The sequence below is a fragment of the Natator depressus genome, chromosome 3, assembly GCF_965152275.1.
Source record: "Natator depressus isolate rNatDep1 chromosome 3, rNatDep2.hap1, whole genome shotgun sequence".
NCBI lineage: Eukaryota > Metazoa > Chordata > Testudines > Cheloniidae > Natator > Natator depressus.
This window is the reverse complement of record NC_134236.1, coordinates 110,763,736-110,783,527: the sequence shown is the minus strand read 5'-3', so window position 1 is coordinate 110,783,527 and position 19,792 is coordinate 110,763,736. Positions and strand designations below refer to the sequence as shown.

The 19,792-nt window shown below is 41.3% G+C and overlaps 1 protein-coding gene and 1 long non-coding RNA gene across 6 annotated transcripts in view; one reads left to right on the top strand and one right to left on the bottom strand.

Annotated features, from left to right (window-relative positions):
- EPM2A (EPM2A glucan phosphatase, laforin) overlaps nt 1-19,792 on the top strand; it is a 92,157-nt gene that overhangs the window by 21,006 nt on the left and 51,359 nt on the right. The window contains exon 1 of one of the 5 annotated variants that reach the window (XM_074948558.1): nt 19,113-19,127. The exons of 1 other annotated variant lie outside the window; for it this stretch is intronic. Coding sequence is in view for 1 of the 4 variants with exons in the window: in XM_074948554.1 (XP_074804655.1) it covers nt 19,177-19,438 (262 nt within the window). In the remaining 3 variants the exon portion in view is untranslated. Of the gene's footprint in view, nt 1-19,112; nt 19,128-19,176; nt 19,439-19,792 lie in introns of those variants that run through there. 3 more of the 5 variants (XM_074948554.1, XM_074948556.1, XM_074948557.1) reach the window with 3 other exon arrangements.
- On the bottom strand, nt 8,203-19,263 carry LOC141984962 (uncharacterized). The gene is made up of 3 exons (XR_012638844.1): nt 19,087-19,263; nt 13,673-13,729; nt 8,203-8,676 (listed from the first exon to the last, which is right to left on the bottom strand). It is a non-coding gene; the product is annotated as an uncharacterized LOC141984962 (long non-coding RNA).

Sequence of the window (19,792 nt, the reverse complement as noted above, 5' to 3'; positions counted from 1 at the left end):
CTCATGGCTTGGTTCCTATCAGTATATAGGCATATGTGGCTATTTTGTTAGGCAAATCAAATTTTCAATTGAACATCTCACATTGTGGAGGATGTCACTTGGTTTTTCCTCTGGGGACTCTTTCTGTGTGCATAAGGTATTCCAGAGGACATACCTGATTAAGTTAGCAGGAAGCCACAGGCAGATTTAAAATGTCTTACCTGTTTTGCTGGGTAAATTGTTGATAGCTGTGACTGGCTGTTTGGCCCAGTGGGGACTTTGGTTACTCTGACAAGAGGAGAGCATTCAGGCTGAACTTAATTCTTCCAAACACAGTCAGAAGGTGTATTGGGGCATCTCTTATCTTGTGGAGAGCAGGATCCAGTGAACTTAGGCAGCACGGAGAGAAAATAATGTTCATGATGGTGCATTACAGTCGGGAAAGATGTTGAAAAGGTCTCTGATAATCAGTGCCCTGTCACTATTTCAAGGAGCCGGTCAGTTCTCACAGGCTTGCTATGGAGTTGGTTAATCTCATAGACTGGTGGGTAAAACAACTGGAGGAGCGAATGGAGGAGGAGAGTAATGACAGTACTGATGAAGCAGTCTAGCCACAAGATGAGGACCTTCCCAATTCAGATATTGTTTGTAAGAGTGCAGTGAATTTATGGCATGGACAGGGTTGGGATAGAGCATTGGTTCCTCATTTATGTATTCGCAAAAAGAAAAGGAGTACTTGTGGCACCTTAGAGACTAACCAATTTATTTGAGCATAAGCTTTCGTGAGCTACAGCTTACTTCATCAGATGCATCCGATGAAGTGAGCTGTAGCTCACGAAAGCTTATGCTCAAATAAATTGGTTAGTCTCTAAGGTGCCACAAGTACTCCTTTTCTTTTTGCGAATACAGACTAACATGGCTGTTACTCTGAAACCTGTCATTTATGTATTGTGTGTGATGGGAGGGGAGAAGAGACATGCTGGTGGATCCATCCTTCAATGATAGCAAAAATTCTCTTGCTACTACTGCAGTTCGCTTTTGAAAATTTTACTCCCAGGTTTGAAAATTTTGGCTGCTGTTGGATAAAATATGCAGTTAACCTGTTTTCTAGGTATATATTTTCAGACTTCTCTTATTGCGAGCTTTTACTTTCCATTCAGGGATACATTTAAAAAGGGTTGTTATGACTACATTTAGCCAGAGGTGTCTATGCCATTGTGTATGTGAATAATCCTTTTGATAAGAACTCCATCTGTCCATTCAAGTAGAATCATAACTCTGCTGGCTAATCTTAGTTCTAAAGCCTGGCAGTGTTACAGATTCAGGTTGTATTATGCACACTGGATCTTTTGACACACAGACAAGTAAGATGTTCATGATTTAGCCATGCAGTTAAAGAAATCTGCCAGCAGATAGTATTTTATACAGCGTGGAAAAGCAGTTCTGCTTTTGTGCTAAAGCAGCTGCATGCAAAATGACACCTGAAGGACTTAACTATAGTAGTACATTTTGATCAAATCTGTTCCAGCGGATGCCATTTTGGGCAAAAACTAAAATAAACTAAGGGTAAAAATATGATTAGTCATATAGACAGAACATCATTCTGCCTCTGTGTGAGAAGCATGTGTCCACAGACTCTTGTAGTGGAATTGTGGAACTAATGATTATGGGAAGTGGTGATGCTATTGCACAAAAGTAGCAATCACCTTTGCTACATGTGCATCGGATTCCACTTGTCCATGACTAAGAAATGAAGTTCCAGGATGGACATCATAATCACTTTCTCATGCTTTTAATCCTCAAAGTACTCTTAAAAATAATCCATGTAGAAAAAAGAAGCTTAAATCATATTTAAAATCACTGAAAAATTTCTTCAGACACTATAATGACTTCATCTCGGAAGTCTAGCCACTTGCTAATCTGTGTCTGTTTGAACAAACACCTGAGACAAATCTTTCAAACAGGGAAAGTGCTAGGATTCTCATTTTCCTTTTATTCAAGCAGGCAAACAGATGTGATTCAAACTTGGTCTTTTTTTTTTTTTAAACACTATATGTGTAAAATTTTGTCCTAAAAACCATCCTACTCACTCAAAAAGTTAGGAGATACTAAAAGCAGTATTTAGAATTGATGTGGTTTTCTCAACCTTAGCATTCATGATAAATGTCAGTGAGTAAATACTAATTCGCTACATAGATGGGTGTAGCTCAATATGCACAGTTACACAATATAACTATAGGAAAAGTATTCAAAATCTTAAAATTCTCTTGAGGAAAAAAGCTACAAGGCTACCTTTATCAGCCTCCCTTGAGATGAGCAGAACTTTCCTTTTTCATAGATTATGACTTTTTCTGAGATATGTTAAATCTTTTTTCAAAGAGATAATATATTTATTTTTTGCCCATCCTCTTTCCTTGAGTTTTAAATAAGGCTGACCTAAAAGCCCCAGTTTTGCACCCCTTCCACAGTCGAGTGAAGTACTAAGCCAAGTAGTCCCATTGACCACAGCAAGACGATGTAGGTATGTGCTTGCCAGTCTGAGTGATAGTTGCCCAATTGGATCCAGGGAGGGAGGAAGTGATGATGATACTGAAATATTGTCCCAGTAGCTCATGGTTTGTTCTCGTAGTAGGACGTTATATTTTGCTTTGTCTGCAGCAGCACCTAGTCACTTGGGACCAGCGATGGTGTGGCATATTGATCTAAATGAATCTTGTTTGCCTGTGATAACTTGGCTTTTGAAAACGTGTGCTGAATCTCTAATGTTAAGAAGGCAATAACATCTAGTGAAGAGGATCTGCCAGTTTCTCAGCTGCTGTAAATCATAGCAGTGATCATGAGATGGTCGAGTACAGGATCCTGACAAAAGGAAGAAAGGAGAGCAGCAGAATACGGACCCTGGATTCAGAGAAGAAGACTTTGACTCCCTCAGGGAACCGATGGGCCAGATCCCCTGGGAAGCTAATATGAGGGGGAAAGGAGTCCGGGAGAGCTGGCTGTATTTTAAAGAAGCCTTATTGGGGGTGCAGGAACAAACCATCCTGATATGCAGAAAGAATAGCGAATATGGCAGGTGACCAGCTTGGCTTAACAGAGAACTCTTGGTGATCTTAAACACAAAAAGGAAGCTTACAAGAGGTGAAAACTTGGACAGATGACTCGGGAGGAGTATAAAAATATTGCTCGAGAATGCAGGGCTGTAATCAGGAAGGCCAAAGCACAATTGGAGTTGCAGCTAGCAAGGGATGTGAAGGGTAACAAGAAGGGTTTCTACAGGTATGTTAGGGACAAGATGATCAGGGAAAGTGTGGGCCCCTTAATGAATGGGGGAGGCAACCTAATGACAGACAATGTGGAAAAAGCTGAAGTACTCAATGCTTTTTTTGCCTCAGTCTTCACAGACAAGGTCAGCTCCCAGACTGCTGCAGTGGGAAGCACAGTAAGGGGAGGAAGTGAGCAGCCCTCAGTGGTGAAAGAACAGATTAAGGATTATTTAGAAAAGCTGGACATGCACAAGTCCATGGGGATGTATGCAATGCATCCAAGGGTGCTGAGGGAGTTGGCTGATGTGATTGCAGAAACATTGACCATTATCTTTGAAAACTCGTGGCAATCAGGAGAGGTCCCGGATGATTGGAAAAAGGCAAATGTAGTGCCCATCTTTAACAAAGGGAAGAGGGAGAATCTGCAGAACTACAGACCCGTCAGCCTCACCTCAGTACCCAGAAAAATCATGGAGCAGGTCCTCGAGGAATCCATTTGAAGCACTTGGAGAGGAAGGTGATCAGGAACAGTCAACATGGATTCACCACGGGAAAGTCATGCCTGACCAACATGATTGCCTTCTATGATGAGATAACTGGCTCTGTTGATATGGGGAAAGCAGTGGATGCACTATACCTTGACTTTAGCAAAGCTTTTGATACAGTCTCCAGTAGTATTCTTGCCAGCAAGTTAAAGAAGTATGGATTGGATTAATGGACTATAAGGTGGATAGAAAGCTGGCTAGGTAGTGATCAACAACTCAATATCTAGTTGGCAACCGGTATCAGGTGGAGTGCCCCAGAGGTCGGTGCTGGGGCCAGTTTGTTCAACATCTTCATTAATGATCTGGATGATAGGATGGATCACACCCTCAGCAAGTTCGCGGATGACACTAAGCTGTGGGGAGAGGTAGATATGCTGGAGGGTAGGGATAGGGTCCAGAGTGACCTAAACAAATTGGAGGAGTGGGCCAAAAAAAAATCTGATGAGGTTCAACAAGGACAAGTGCTGAGTCCTGCACCTAGGATGGAAGAATCCCATGCACCGCTACAGGCTGGGACTGACTGGCTAAGCAACAGTTCTGCAGAAAAGGCCTTGGGGATTACAGTGGATGAGAAGCTGGATATGAGTCAACAGTGTGCCGTTGTTGCCAAGAAGACTAACGGCATATTGGGCTGCATTAGTAGGAGCACTGCCAGCAGATCGAGGGAAGTGATTATTCCCCTCTATTCGGCACTGGTGAGACCACATCTGGAGTATTGCATCCAATTTTGGGGCCCCCACTACAGAAAGGATGTGGACAAATTGGAGAGAGTCCAGCGGAGGGCAACAAAAATGATTAGGGGGCTGGAGCACGTGACTTATGAGGAGAGGCTGAGAGAACTGGGCTTATTTAGTCTGCGGAAGAGAAGAGTGGGGGGGGATTTGATAGCAGCCTTCAGCTACCTGAAGGGGGTTCCAAAAAGGATGGAGCTAGGCTGTTCTCAGTGGTGGCAGATGACAGAATAAGGAGCAATGGTTTCAAGTTGCAGTGGGGGAGGTCTAGGTTGGACATTAGGAAAAACTATTTCACTAGAAGGGTGGTGAAGCACTGGAATGGATTATCTAGGGAGGTGGTGGAATCTTCATCCTTAGAGGTTTTTAAGGCCCAGCTTGACAAAGCCCTGGCTGGGTTGATTTAGTTTGGGTTGGTCCTGCTTTGAGCAGGGGGTTGGACTAGATGACCTCCTGAGGTTTCTTCCATCCCTAATCATCTATGATTCTATGATAAAGTTACACCATCTGAGAATCTGACCTATTCCATCTCCAAACAATTTTCAGTTGAAAATAGCAAACACATATTTCCTATGTAGTTCAGAGTTCATGCTTTCATTGTTACTGGATCTCCTGGCATTTGTTTTGGAGTGCTTGTTAAAATAGTTCAATTATAGGGTACTGATAATCGCATGTGGGGCTGTCAGGAATAAACTTGATGGGTTTGTAATTACTGTGCAGCATTTTTAGAGACCTAGCAATAGACTTCATGTAAAAGTTTGAACTTCCTTTGCACAGTGGGTTAAATGATTAATATTCATGTATTGTGTAGACACAAACTTTTGTGAGTGGCCTTTGTATTTATTATTTGTTTAGTTTGCATCAAAATATGGCATTTCTGGTAACTATTTGGATCAAAGAATCAGGAATTACAAATACTATTGTTCATTAAATTCTTGCTAGAGCCAGAAGTGATAAATAAGTTCTTACCTCTAGTTTACAGTTTTCCCTGAAATGTAGATTCAATATTATATTCGTGTCCAAAATGCTAAGAATCCCAAAGAGATGAAATTACATAATTTAAATGATACATGGCTAATAGTGTTGGAGGCAGCGTTGGTCTAAAGGTCAGAGCAGACTGGAAACTTAAGTTTTCCATCACTCTGTCAATCTGCACTGGAAGAGTGATGGCTGGCAACATGAGCCACAGAATTATTTTCAGTGATTAACCATTATTGGGGCAAGATTGTTTCTCAGTCTAGTGTTCTAGAACTGAGTATAAAAGCCCCTCTTCTGCCCCAACTCTCCTGTGTGAGAGGATCATCCCTTTTAGGAGAAGGTAGTACTTACTTCATCCAGGGCTTCACTGCTGAACTCCCTTATCTCTTCCCTAATAGGACTAGATCTGTGGATACTGTTTATCATTTGCCTGATTCATTCTTAGAATTTGTTACTAAATTATTATTGTTCCAAGACGGAAATAAGCAGGATGAACATCAGAGGCTCCACATCATGCAGGGATTCCCCCATGCCCGGGGTAATCTCAGATCCCAGCTAGTGGTAGTTTGAGGGGGACATAGCATAGACCAGGATCTATCCCTTAGTGTCAAACTGATCAGCTGTTTATGGCTTCCCCTAACTTGCTCAGCCGTTTCTGTTTCCACCTGCTGGCACTAGTCCCTGGTTTGTCATTGTCACTCCTTATTCTGCTCTTCTTCTATCTAGACCTCATTCTGATCTTGTACCAATGTAAAACAGGAGTAATTCCACTGGGGCAAAAAAACCATTGGCCTGGAGCGGCGAACCACGGCCAGTCGGAGCCGCAATCGGCTGAACCTGCGGACACGGCAGGTAAACAAACCCGTCCGGCCCGCCAGGGGCTTTCCCTGAACAAGTGGCGGACCGGCTTTGAGAACCACTGATCTAAACCACCTATATTGTGAGTGCATATAATTGCACCTGCAAAATTGCAGGCTGAAAGGCAGGCCTGGCGTAAGTTTGATCTGAAAACAAATGATCCTCTAATTGTTAATTTAGTTTTAATCTTTCAAATATTTTGAGATGATTTTTATTCCTGAATCCTTTTTGCTATATAAGTCAAATAATGGTTCAGTTCCTGTTGAGGCTATGCATATTGTCTACTGTATATGTAAATATGCTGTGTGCATATATACACATTATATATAATTATTTTATATGGTATATAAAATTGAGAGATTCTAAATAAACAAGGATTAAATCTTGAGCTTCTCTAGGCAGAGAATATTTAAATAGAAGAATATTTAAGACATGCCATATGTCATTAAGAAAGGTAATTTTACCTATTTTTGCAAAATATGAAGCGTTTGTGTGTGTGTACAGTGTGTATGTGTATATGTGTATGTATATAAATGTTTATGCTGAATATAGACATAAAGCACAGTGAATATTGTTGATGTTGATTGAAGGAGCAAAAACTCTCTCTAGGTATCCTTGGTGGCTGTTATTGGGAACTCAGCCAGTTGCCCAGATGAACCAAGTGGGCAAAAAAGGGGAATTAGCAGAGTAATGCAGAGTAAATCCACACCAGTGGCTCCTGTTTCTATAGTTGTGCATATTTATATCCTTTTCTTGTGGATCTCCTCCACATCACTCCCTCAACTTCCCTTAAAGAGCCATGCAATTTTACTGACTCTGGCCCTTTCCTGCTAGTTTCCATAGCCCCTTCTCAGTGGCATGTTTGAACAACCTCAGATTTGATTCAAAAATTGTCTACTGCCACAAATAATTTCTGTTAAATTTGAAGCTGTAAGGATTTTTCCGGGGAATTCATAGAAACCTGTGCATAAAGGACTTCAAAATCAGAATATCAGCTATGAGATCCTATGAGATGTCATTAATGTTTTTAGTATGATAACCAAAGCCACAGGTTCTGTGTGACAAGTGGACTTAAATTAATGGGTTTTAAAGACATTAGGAACTTCGTGTTAATCCAATCTGTTCTCCTGCATAATACAGGCCAAAAATTTCAAACAATACTTCCTGCATCGAGTCATAATTTCTGAAAGAGTTACTGCCTAAATTCAGTCACAAGATTGCTAGATTCCATCTGTGACTGCTTCAGATAATCCTATAATATAGGTTTTGTATTGAATAAAATATGAAAAAGAATAATATAGTCAGTGCAGTAGCTCCTGTGTTGTTTGTTTTGTTATTCAGTTTACTTTATACTCTTCCTACATTTTCATTTTTCAGTATACCACAGACTGTCATCTTTAAATTTCAGTATTAATCATCTATTGATATAAATGGGGCAAGTCATGCCTCCCAGAACTATTTTTTTAGGCTGTCTGCAAACTCCGTCAGACCATCACTGCATTTGCTTTACACTCGGTTCATATTTTCAAGCTTTTCTTTGCAGCCACAGAATAGAAACTGTGTTGATTCTTCAGCAGGTATTATTCTATGTTATGTAAATCCATTGAGTTAAAAAAGAGCTATGCTGATTAATCCCCACTGAGGATATGCCCCAGAATTTTTGTTTAAATGAAAGATGAAATTCTGGAGCACAATTCTGTGGCTGCAGAATTGCTGAATACACGGAGTCAAGATGATGAAGGAATGTGTTCAGTACACTGGTACAGAAATAATATTAAAGTTTATTTAAATATATAATATTACGTGATAATTCCATTCACCTCTAGATTATGGAATAAAACTTGTGATTTTTTTAAATACAGAAATGCTAAATGCTATTGGATACTTATCAATTTATAGTCTTATTTTGATAACTGTAGTGAAATACTCAAATTAGCAAAAGCTATATCCAATTCCTTTAGGCCTCATCTTTGACAGCTTGACTCTAGAGAAACATGTAATCAACCTTAGTGTGGTCATGGCTTGCTGTTCAACTGTGGAAATAAAAGATTCAGGATATAGTATGATATCTTTCATGGACTCCATAACTTCTCTGGATGCTCCTCCAGTGGCCTTTGTCTTGACACAGGAATAACCTTCTAAGGATAAGAGTGTATTCAAAGTACCTATCTGATCACTTCTGAATGGATGCCAATTAGATTTGCTTTTCAGGTGTGATGGGTGCTTTCTAATCCCAGTTTTTAATCACAAATCCAATTTTCTTCTATTTTGCCTTTTTCTCCTTCCATAGTGAACTTTGGTACAAGGTGCTTGGTCACTCTCCTGTGTCAATATAAAGGAAACAACAATAGGAGAAGGTTAGATGCCTAGATTTTTATAAAACTGGAGAAGGTTGTCAAGGGGTGAAATGAGAGCCCACCTGCACCATCTCCACACATGATTTAACTTTTTTATGTTGCACACCAAAGAGCACCTGGGCACTGTATGTTTAATAATAATGATGATAAACCAATCCAGCTATATTTCCCTCCTCCACACCATTTCCTCCCCTTTTTACAAAGGTTGATGGAAACACAGTTAAATGATCCAAGAAGTACAGGGTTATGAAAAGCCTGACTGTTCTCCCCCTCCCACTATTACTATTATTACTGTTATTAACTTTAATTTTTGAACAGGAAATGGGTTACATCTGCTATATTAATTGTTACAATGTGGTCAGCTGGATCTAGTCTCAAGCATATGCCCATCTATACATAATCTCTTTCATTTTTCTGATACCATTATAACTTCCAATAAAACTATGGAGCTGTAGCTATGCTAAAAGCATAACATCGGGTGCTAGAGAGTATAGTGAAAATCTTCTTTTCTAATTTCACTCTGTTTCCCATAGTTGCTTGGAAACTGACCATGGCACTCCCATACCCCTCCTCCCCTTTTATACAACAGTGGGGATTTTGGTTTGTTCCTGAATTCAAGACAAAAAATTGCGGCCACCATTATTCTAAAGAAGGCAAATGAAGCACAATTAATATTATTTAAGTGAAACTCAGATCTTCCAGATGAATCAGTGCCTAATGTTTTGCCCTCTGCTGCTTGGACTTCTTCAAGTGTTGTTAGTCATGCATAATGCATTTACAACAGAGAACCCCACGTAATAGTGAAAACTAAGCAGTAACTCTTTCTTAAAGTAAGTGCCAGGAAGGTAAAATATAGGAATTTTCTACCAACTGGTAGAAGTTGCTAAAGTGCATTCATTTCTAAGGACAGACTACAACGATGCACTGTTACAGATACTACATTAATTGGGTACCATTGCAGGTCTGTTACTATGGATTGTGACAGGTTTCAGAGTAACAGCCGTGTTAGTCTGTATTCGCAAAAAGAAAAGGAGTACTTGTGGCACCTTAGAGACTAACCAATTTATTTGAGCATGAGCTTTCGTGAGCTACAGCTCACTTCATTGGATGCATACTGTGGAAATTGCAGAAGACATTATTATATACACAGACACCATGAAACAATACCTCCTCCCACCCTACTCTCCTGCTGGTAATAGCTTATCTAAAGTGATCATCAAGATGGGCCATTTCCAGCACAAATCCAGGTTTTCTAACCCTCCGCCCCCCCCACAGACAAACTCACTCTCTTGCTGGTAATAGCCCATCCAAAGTGACCACTCTCTTCACAATGTGTATGATAATCAAGGTGAGCCATTTCCTGCAGAAATCCAGGTTCTCTCACCCCCCTCCAAAAGCCACACACACAAACTCACTCTCCTGCTGGTAATAGCCTATCCAAAGTGACCACTCTCCTTACAACGTGCATGAAAATCAAGGTAGGCCATTTCCAGCACAAATACAGGTTTTCTCACCCACCCACCCCCATACACACACAAACTCACTCTCCTGCTGGTAATAGCCTATCCAAAGTGACCACTCTCTCCTTACAACGTGCATGAAAATCAAGGTGGGCCATTTCCAGCACAAATCCAGGTTTTCTCACCCCCCCCCCCACACACACACACAAACTCACTCTCCTGCTGGCAATAGCTCATCCAAACTGACCACTCTCCCCACAATGTGCATGACAATCAAGGTGGGCCACTTCCAGCATAAATCCAAGTTTAACCAGAAGGCCGGGGGGGGGGGGTAGGAAAAAACAAGGGGAAATAGGCTACCTTGCAGAATGACTTAGCCACTCCCAGTCTCTATTTAAGCCTAAATTAATAGTATCCAATTTGCAAATGAATTCCAATTCAGCAGTTTCTCGCTGGACTCTGGATTTGAAGTTTTTTTGTTGTAAGATAGCGACCTTCATGTCTCTGATTGCGTGACCAGAGAGATTGAAGTGTTCTCCGACTGGCTTATGAATGTTATAATTCTTGACATCTGATTTGTGTCCATTTATTCTTTTACGTAGAGACTGTCCAGTTTGACCAATGTACATGGCAGATTGTGAGTGTTTGCTTTTGAAAAATGAAAGGGTTATATTAGGTTTGTCTCTACAAAGGAAACATTTTTTCTTTGTAAACACTCATTTTGTGTATGTCACATTAATTTTGGGTCACCCACTCCCTCCTCTAATGGAATAGTGTTTTGATGTCAAATACAGCCATATATGTTGTTCTTTTGTTTTGTGCCTCATTTCAAACTGAATCTTTTTTTCTTCTAAGACCCCAATTGTTATAATTAGATTGACTTTGCAATAATAATTTGCACTTACTGTTATGCAGCACCTTTCACCTGAGGACCTCAAAGTACTTTGCAAACACTAAGTAAGTCTCAACACCAGGGTGGATTTGATTTAAATCAATTTGATTTAAATCACTAGTCAAGAAGACTCGTTTTAATCATGGATTTCTACATAAAAGTGCATTCTTGTTCGTTGTTATAACCTTTATACACCTCTACCCCGATAAAACGTGACCCAATATAACACGGGTTCGCATACAACACGGTAAAGCAGGCCTCCCCCCCCAGGGTCTGGGAGGCAGGAGCTGTGGGGGGGCACTTTGGGGGGCCCCGCAGGCCCAGAGTGGCCTGGGGGATTAGTGGGGGGCTGGGAGCAGCCCAGTCTGCTTCCCTCGCCCTGTCCCCAGCTGTGTCGCTTGGGGGAGGGGGCTTAGGGGAAGGGATCTCTCACAATTCAGAGATAGATGTAGGTTTCATTTTTAGAAGGTACACACACTACATTTTTAAAGTGATTTATTTTGAAAACTTTTCAGATTAGTTTTACAGCTATATCAGAAAATGAATGATTGGTTATTTCATTTACCAAAGGTAATTGAAGCAGATATTTATGAAGTCATTGGGAGGTGAACTATCTCCAATTCAACAGGTTAATCATTAATATTTGGAGGATTTTCTTGCTATGCTGTATTAGGAGGAGAACATGACCAGACAGACATTTAAATTGTTTTATTTAATTTAAACAACAACATTATGTATTCTGGATTTTTTCTTCAACAGCAAACATATTTTAACAAAACAAGTATATGAATTTTTGAATTTAGTTAAACATTCAAGTTTTTTAAAATCAGGTTTGTTTTTGTTAAAGTTGTTTTTAACTAAAATAGTTAAATGAAATAGTAAATTTTTTTTAAATATGTCAGCCAGGTCAACATGAGAAACATAAAATGTTGGCTTCTGCAGCTAACTCAGTTGTCTTCACGTTCATTTTCCTATTTGTTCATAATCTGGAAAAGAAAAACAAACTTTCCTGCTTTTTCAGGTCCCAAACGATTTCTCAGTTTGGAATGAATTAGTTCAAAGGAAGAAAATATTCTTTCTACACCAGCAGAAGAAGCTACTGCTGTTAAAAGTGAGATGATCACTTCAACAGTCTCTGAATCCAAGTGCTTGAGTGACTTCCTCCAGTTCACTGGTGTGACTTTCTTTAAAACATCATCAGCAAACACAGGTTTCAGAGTAGCAGCCGTGTTAGTCTGTATTCGCAAAAAGAAAAGGAGTACTTGTGGCACCTTAGAGACTAACCAATTTATTTGAGCATAATGGACACAAATCAGATGTCAAGAATTATAACATTCATAAACCAGTCGGAGAACACTTCAATCTCTCTGGTCACGCGATTACAGACATGAAAGTTGCAATATTACAACAGAAAAACTTCAAAACCAGACTCCAGCGAGGGACTGCTGAATTGGAGTTCATTTGCAAATTGGATACAATTAACTTAGGCTTTAACTGGGAATGGTTAAGTCATTATGCAAGGTAACCTATTTCCCCTTGTTTTTTCCTCCCCCCCCCCCCGTTCCTCAGATGTTCTTGTTAAACCCTGGATTTGTGCTGGAAATGGCCCACCTTGATTATCATACACATTGTAAGGAGAGTGATCACTTTAGATAAGCTATCACCAGCAGGAGAGTGGGGTGGGGGGAGAGAAAACCTTTTGAAGTGATAAACACCCATTTTTTCATGGTCTGTGTGTATAAAACATCCTCACTGCATTTTCCACTTTATGCATCCGATGAAGTGAGCTGTAGCTCACGAAAGCTTATGCTCAAATAAATTGGTTAGTCTCTAAGGTGCCACAAGTACTCCTTTTCTATCAGCAAACACATATTTCTTGAATGGTTCACCCTTAGCTCTGAAGTTTATTATAGTTGGCAGTATGGGAGGGATGATTGCTGTATGTCCATGTCATAGCCAACTCCTCTTCTTCAGCAGTTAAGGTTTGACCGTGGTACCAAGTACGGAGAATATTTGCAAGAAAATGAGCTGAAGATGGTGCTTGTCCCATTTGTTTTTTTAATGCTTGTAATTTAATTCTGTCATTGCATATTTCTCTTTTTAAGATCTCACTCAGTTCCTTCCAAATTTCAACAGGGTCAGTAATAAAACAGGCAAAGATCAAGTGATCTCTCTCCTGCCATCCATCTCCACCCTCGGACAAACAGAGGCTAGGGACACCATTCCTTACCCATCCTAGCTAATAGCCATTAATGGACTTAAACTCCATGAATTTATACAGTTCTCTTTTAAACCCTGTTATAGTCCTAGCCTTCACAACCTCCTCAGGCAAGGAGTTCACTCAGAGCACAGTCAACCTGTGGAAGAAGAACTTCCTTTTATTTGTTTTAAACCTGCTGCCCATTAATTTCGTTTGGTGGCCCCTAGTCCTTATATTATGGGAACAAGTAAATAACTTTTCCTTGTTCATTTTCTCCACACCACTCATGATTTTATATACCTCTATCACATCCCCCCTCAGTCTCCTCTTTTCCAAGCTGAAAAGGCTCTTTAGTCCAGAAGGAAGACCGGCAGGCCTTAAGAAGTATGAAATAAAAAAGTTTACCAACCTGAAGATCCTGCATGTTCAGACATGTTCCTTTCATCATCTTCAACGCAGCTTCTGCCTGAGAAGAAACATTTCTCATGATGTTGTTTCATTCGGGCAACTAGGCCTTGCATTTCTTTGTTGCACTGTTTGCATTTTGCACACATGCCTGTCTTACCCACAGGTAGCGGAACTTCATTAAAATATTCCCAAACTGGATCTCTTTTACGGCCTGCTGCCATTACAGGTTTTCCCTTCTCGTGAGAGAATGGTATGTTAGATCTCAAATCAATGAAGGCTACACTCAGAAAGACCTCAAGACTTCTAGAATATGCTGCTCAAATAGTTTCACTTTTGTTTCTACTGCTTGTCCCTCCCTTCTCACATTTATCTCCAGACTGCTTCTCCTTGTCCAGATCTATTCCGCCTCCAACAATCTTCTATTCATCGAACTTTTTGAAACTTTGCACTTTTAGAGAGTGGTCAGGGATTGACTCTGTGTACACAAATTTGCTGAGGGACAATAGGGTAGAGGTCTGTTATCTCTCCCCTCTATATATTATTTATTTATTTTAAAAGATTTTTGCTGTTAACAAGCATGTTATCTCTGGAGACCCAAATCCACAGTTTGAGAACTGCAAAACTGAGCATCTCTGATGGTATCTTCTAGACTGAGCACTGAGTCCCAGTGTGTAGATAGAAAGATTAACCTAAATAATCTATACAGAAGCCCCTGGAACCCCATAAGATTGGGTCCCTAATCCATGAACTATTGGAATTCATTTACAAAACTTTTCTTAAACATTACATTAATGTATTCTCATACTATAGAATTAGAATTTTTAATCCCTATTATGTGATATCTTTGAGCTATAATGTATCTTAATTAAAACTATCTTTAGATAATTTTTTTCCTCAAAAAACATTGTATTAAAAAAATCTGATTTAAATAAAAAAAATCAGATTTTTTTAAATTGATTTTTATCCACCCTGCTCAACACCCCTCTGAGGTAGATACGTATTATGTATAAACCCTGTGAGTGAGATCCTCACCCCCATTCCAGCCCCTTCATATGAGGTTAAAGGGTCAGAGTAGTGTAAGGGGGCCCTAAAAGCCCTGTATTCGGTCAAGGAAGAATTGCCTCAGTGCAAGCACTGCAGAAGAAAGAAATAAGGACATCTTTGCAGGATGACATCTTGGAGAATGAGTCTGCATCATGCAGTGCTGCACTGATTCTGGGCAGTTCTGTAGCCCACATGGTACTTGGGAAAGCCTTCAGAGCTTGTACAGGCCCTCTGGGCTTTTAAGTTACAGCAGAGGGCATGCCCAACACCCAAAACAGCCCAGGATGGGAGGATGTAAAAGTGGCTTAAAGCCCCCCTAGATCCTCTCCTTCTGGGCTGTGACTTCTGTAAGAACAAGAGGGAATTGATAGCTATTGTACTGATGGGTAAATGAAGGCACAGAGAAGTAAAATTTTGCCAAAGTTCACATAGCAGGTGTGTAGCAGAGTCAAGAGTAAAACCCCAGAGTTCTGAGTCCTCACACCGTCCCTACTTGAAACCACTAGACAGTATTGCCTTTGCAGACATTTTTTAATGGTCTATGGTGTTTATAACTTCTTTCTGTATTGAGAGTCTTTATAATGTATCATTCCCACCTTTTTTGCCCATTACTGTAGTGACACTTGTAGGGAAATACTTGACTGGAAAGATCTCCTAGACTCAAGGCTGCTTTTGCAATTAACATACAACTCTTCTCATCCCTACAGGGGGTAAGCTATATTGGCCAACGCAGGCGGGGATGAGAGTTATGACTCTGGCCTCCATCCCACTCCCAAATGAGGTAGTCTTTTGTGGACCCCTGTGGTATCTAAGTTCAAGTACTAAGAGTACACTCAGCCCTGGCATTATTAAATACTTTCAGATTTTTTGACCATCACCAGCTTTACTAGTACTGAACCGTGTATTTCAACATGCTGTGTTATGAATAAGTAATTACTATTTTTTTTTTTGGTCATCCTCCAATACCCATTTAAGTCCAATGGGGCGTCCTTTCATTGACATCAATTGGCTTTGATCAGGTCTATATAGCATTAAGTACTATCTTTTCATAAAATCACTAGTAAAAACAAATATGAAGAAACTATAAGTAAGAGAACTACAAACTGGTGTGATTGTGTGAAAAAGGTCATAAAGGCAATGTTAAAAAGGTGAATGTTATTTTATATAAATAATACTGCACAAGGGAAAGGTTTTTAGCAATTCATGTTTTACCCTGAATACCGCAGTGTGCTTCAATATGGTAACAGTGTAACTGTTTTAAATTAGATGAGCAAAGTTATTGCTGACATTTAATCTTTAGACTAGATTAGATGTTAAAAAGAAAAGAGAGTATTAGCACCTCCAAGACATCTCATTGTGTTCCTGCAACTGTGGTAAATGCTAGCCTCATGATTAAAGCCTTCAGAACAAGATAGCAAATGTCTTTATAGTACTATAATCCTTTATAAAATAGCACATGCAGACACAGAGTATAATTTATTCAATAATTTCTTACATCTTCACAAATAGCCAGTAACATCACATAAGCTTTGCACAGCTGAGCCTAATGAGCTCAGACGGTCTTAACTGATGTCATGGCAAAGTCAATATAATGTAAAAATAATTCAATTTGATTAAAGCTGTTAGGATTTGATTTAAGTCTTGAGATAAAACTTTCCCCTTAAGAGTCTATTATCAGCTCTTGCTATGACTTACATGCACTGTTACATGCAAACATGCAAAATTCAAATTGGCTGGAATATTTTCATAGTGATTTTAACAGTCCTGCAATGTCTATGTTCGATTTGGCATTTCATTACAGATATAGGCTTCTGGAAAATCAAATACATACTGACAACAGTAGCAAATTATTTACTCTATAAAAATGTTACTGCATATTCATACTACCCTATGCTTCCTTTTAAATAATACTAATAGAGCTAAACACAAGGGATTGCTTATCTAATATCACAGAATAAATCTCAAGATTAAGTGCACTTACTAAAATGGATATTCTTGTCATAATTTTTATAATCTATCCTGCACAAAATATACTCTTACATCATAAACCAGCAGCAACAGTTACAGCAGCCTCTGGAGTTATTATTTCTGCTATGCAATAGCGCCAAAACAATGTTTCTCTCTTTATCAACGAAGTTTTATGTGATAACCAGCTTCTTAATTTGCTTAATAGTCTTCCCCCAGACATCGCATATAAAAGCTAAATTCTCTACTTTTCTCTGTTACTGTGGTTTCATTAGATTAGAGCAAACAGAGATCTGAAATAGTTAAGTCATGCAATTAGACTTTAATTACAGGAGTTGGGTCCGTGCCTCATTAATTGGTCTAGGCAGTTCATTAGCTTCAGTTTTCTATTATTAGCACAATCATTTTAACATCACATTTTAAACCCCTGAGTTCACTTTGTGGTGTTTCTTTAAAAAAAGAGATAACAGTTGTTGAAATTTTCAGTAAAGAATCTTTCTTTGATTCTGGGTAGTGCTGTCCAATTAATTTATGCATCTAAAAAACAAACATATAAATTAGAAAAATATATTTGCATTCCTCCTAAAAGAGTGTGTGTTTTAGGTTCAGGACAGATTATATATAAAGTGCTCTGTTTATACTTTCTCTCTTCCAATGGTCCTTGCCCATGCCTGCTGGAATTCAGCTGAACATTCTAAGATGGTTCCTAGCAATCAAAATGCATTTACAGAGTCCTCAGATGTTACCTCACTGTCTTATGTCCAACCACAGGCTTCACTTTCCCTATAACTCCATATACAAAATAACACTAACTGAACACATTACTTAACATTCTCCACAGGCACCAATCCTGCAAACACTTCTAGTCTGAGTAGGTGTTTGCAAGATTGGGGCCTTAAACTGTAAGCTAGTCAGTGTAGACACTATCTCTTTATTTGTATGTACAGCACATAGCACAATAAGAAAAGGAGTACTTGTGGCACCTTAGAGACTAACCACTTTATTTGAGCATAAGCTTTTGTGAGCTACAGCTGTCTCTAAGTTAGTCTCTAAGGTGCCACAAGTACTCCTTTTCTTTTTGCGAATACAGACTAACACGGCTGTTACTCTGAAACCTGACATAGCACAATGGGGACCTAACCTCTACTGGAGTCTAACAGATTCTATAGTATAAACAGTAATGTGAGCAATGCTATATTTAAAGGGGTAGCTGGTTACAAAACCAACATCTTTCTATACGAGGAAAGGAATAGGATTATTTGTTTGAGCTTGCTCAAACCTTTGTTGAAACGCTTTAGCTATGTGGTCGGTAACCAAAGATAAAATATAGCAGATATATTGAAGACACAGGGATGAAATATAAATATTAATTCATGTGTAAGTGTCAGGCTTGTAAAATACTTAGCTTAGCCAAATTAGATCTTAGGATAAATTAGCTATATTAAAAAGTTAAATTAGCATAAGTAAGTTAATAATAAACTTGCTGAGCTTGTGGTGGTTTGTGATATACTGATATTTTGAAAATAACTGTGTTTGGATAATTGTGTCTACAAGAGATGACCATTAGTAGCTAGGGTGAAAAGTTAGAGACTTCCTTAAGGTAAACTGCCTGTTACTATGATGATAAGGTGATGTAAATGTTGATAAGGGGAACTCACAAGTTCACCTATGGAAAATGGGGCACCCCAAAGTAGTGGGGTGTGGAGGTTCAAAGAAGTAAGGAAAAGGGGTTAAAACCTCCTTAAATATACATGAACCTAACACATTCTAAAAGCTATATCCCAACCTGCGAGCCCTGAGGGGGACACAGAAGGATGCCAACAATGGTGTGGCTGATGAGTAACACAGGATTTTTCCAGAAGACATAGTGCGAGTAATGCAAATACTAGGCGTTCTGTACTGGTCTCTCTGTCCTTTACCAGACTGCTGTTTGGTTTGCTAGTAAAGATGACCAGTAGGAGCAGAGTTGAACTGTGTTGTCCCTGTTGCGGCCCCCTCCTGTTGATAACTTCTGCAGGGTAGCCAGTGCCGGGACTGAACTCTCCCAGAGCGAGGAAGGTGTCAGCCCTCCCCTGGGGGTGGGCACCCGGCTGCACCCACCCACCCCCACAGAGAAGGCTGCAGCTCAGTATCTGTTGCAGAGTGGGCTGGCAGCAGCCATAATTTCACAGAGCTAAACTGCGCTCCGACAGCGCCTGAGCCCCCGTGCCCAACGCCGCTCCCCGCGGTAGCACCGCTCAGCAACCTGCCCCGCCGCCGCCGCCGCCCAGGGGTTCTCTTCTCCATCGCCCTCCCCTTCGCATCCTGCCCGCGCCCGCGCCTCCAGCATGCGCATGCGCATGGGCCGCGGCGCCCCGTGGCTCAGCGAGTCGCGTGCTAGCTCCCCGCCCCTTTCGTGCCTCGCACCCGTTCGCCACGCGTTTACGTGATGACGACAGAACGCGGAAGTAAGCGGGGTCTGTATGGTCCCTCGGGCGGCCGGGAGGTGACGCTGCCATGTTGTTCCGCTTCGGGGTGGTGCTGCCGGCCGGGCTGACCGAGGGGGAGGTGGTGCTTATGGTGGCCGGCTCGCGGCCGGAGCTGGGCCAGTGGGACCCGCAGCGCGCGCTGCCCATGAGGCCCGCGCGCCCGGCGGCCCCGCTCCCGGCCCAGGAGCCCGCGCTGTGGTTGGCGGAGGCGGCGCTGCCGGACGAGGAGGCCGCGGGCACCTTCTGGTACAAGTTCCTGCAGCGCCGGGGCGCCGACACCGTCTGGGAAGGTAGCGGCGGGGCGCGGCCGCCGGGTTCCCCTCCCTAGCCCCTCCCCCCGCGCGCTCTGCTGGCCCCTGCCCCGGGCTGCTGCTGCTGCTGGGCCCGTGGAGGGGCGGGGGGAGGCTCAGCCAGCCGGGGCCGCGCTGAGAGCAGCCGCTTCGCGGGAGGGGGCGCTGCCCGCCGCCGTGTCGCTCCCGTAGCGCTTCGGTTCTAGGGAGCTTGGAGTCTCCCCCACAGCGCACCCGCACCGGGCTCTGGGCGTCCTCCCGCTGCTCCGCCTCTGCCTGCACGATCCCCCGCTCAGCTCCGGCGTGGGGCGAGCGCCCAGCAGCCGATTTCTAACCTAAGGCTTAATCTGCACC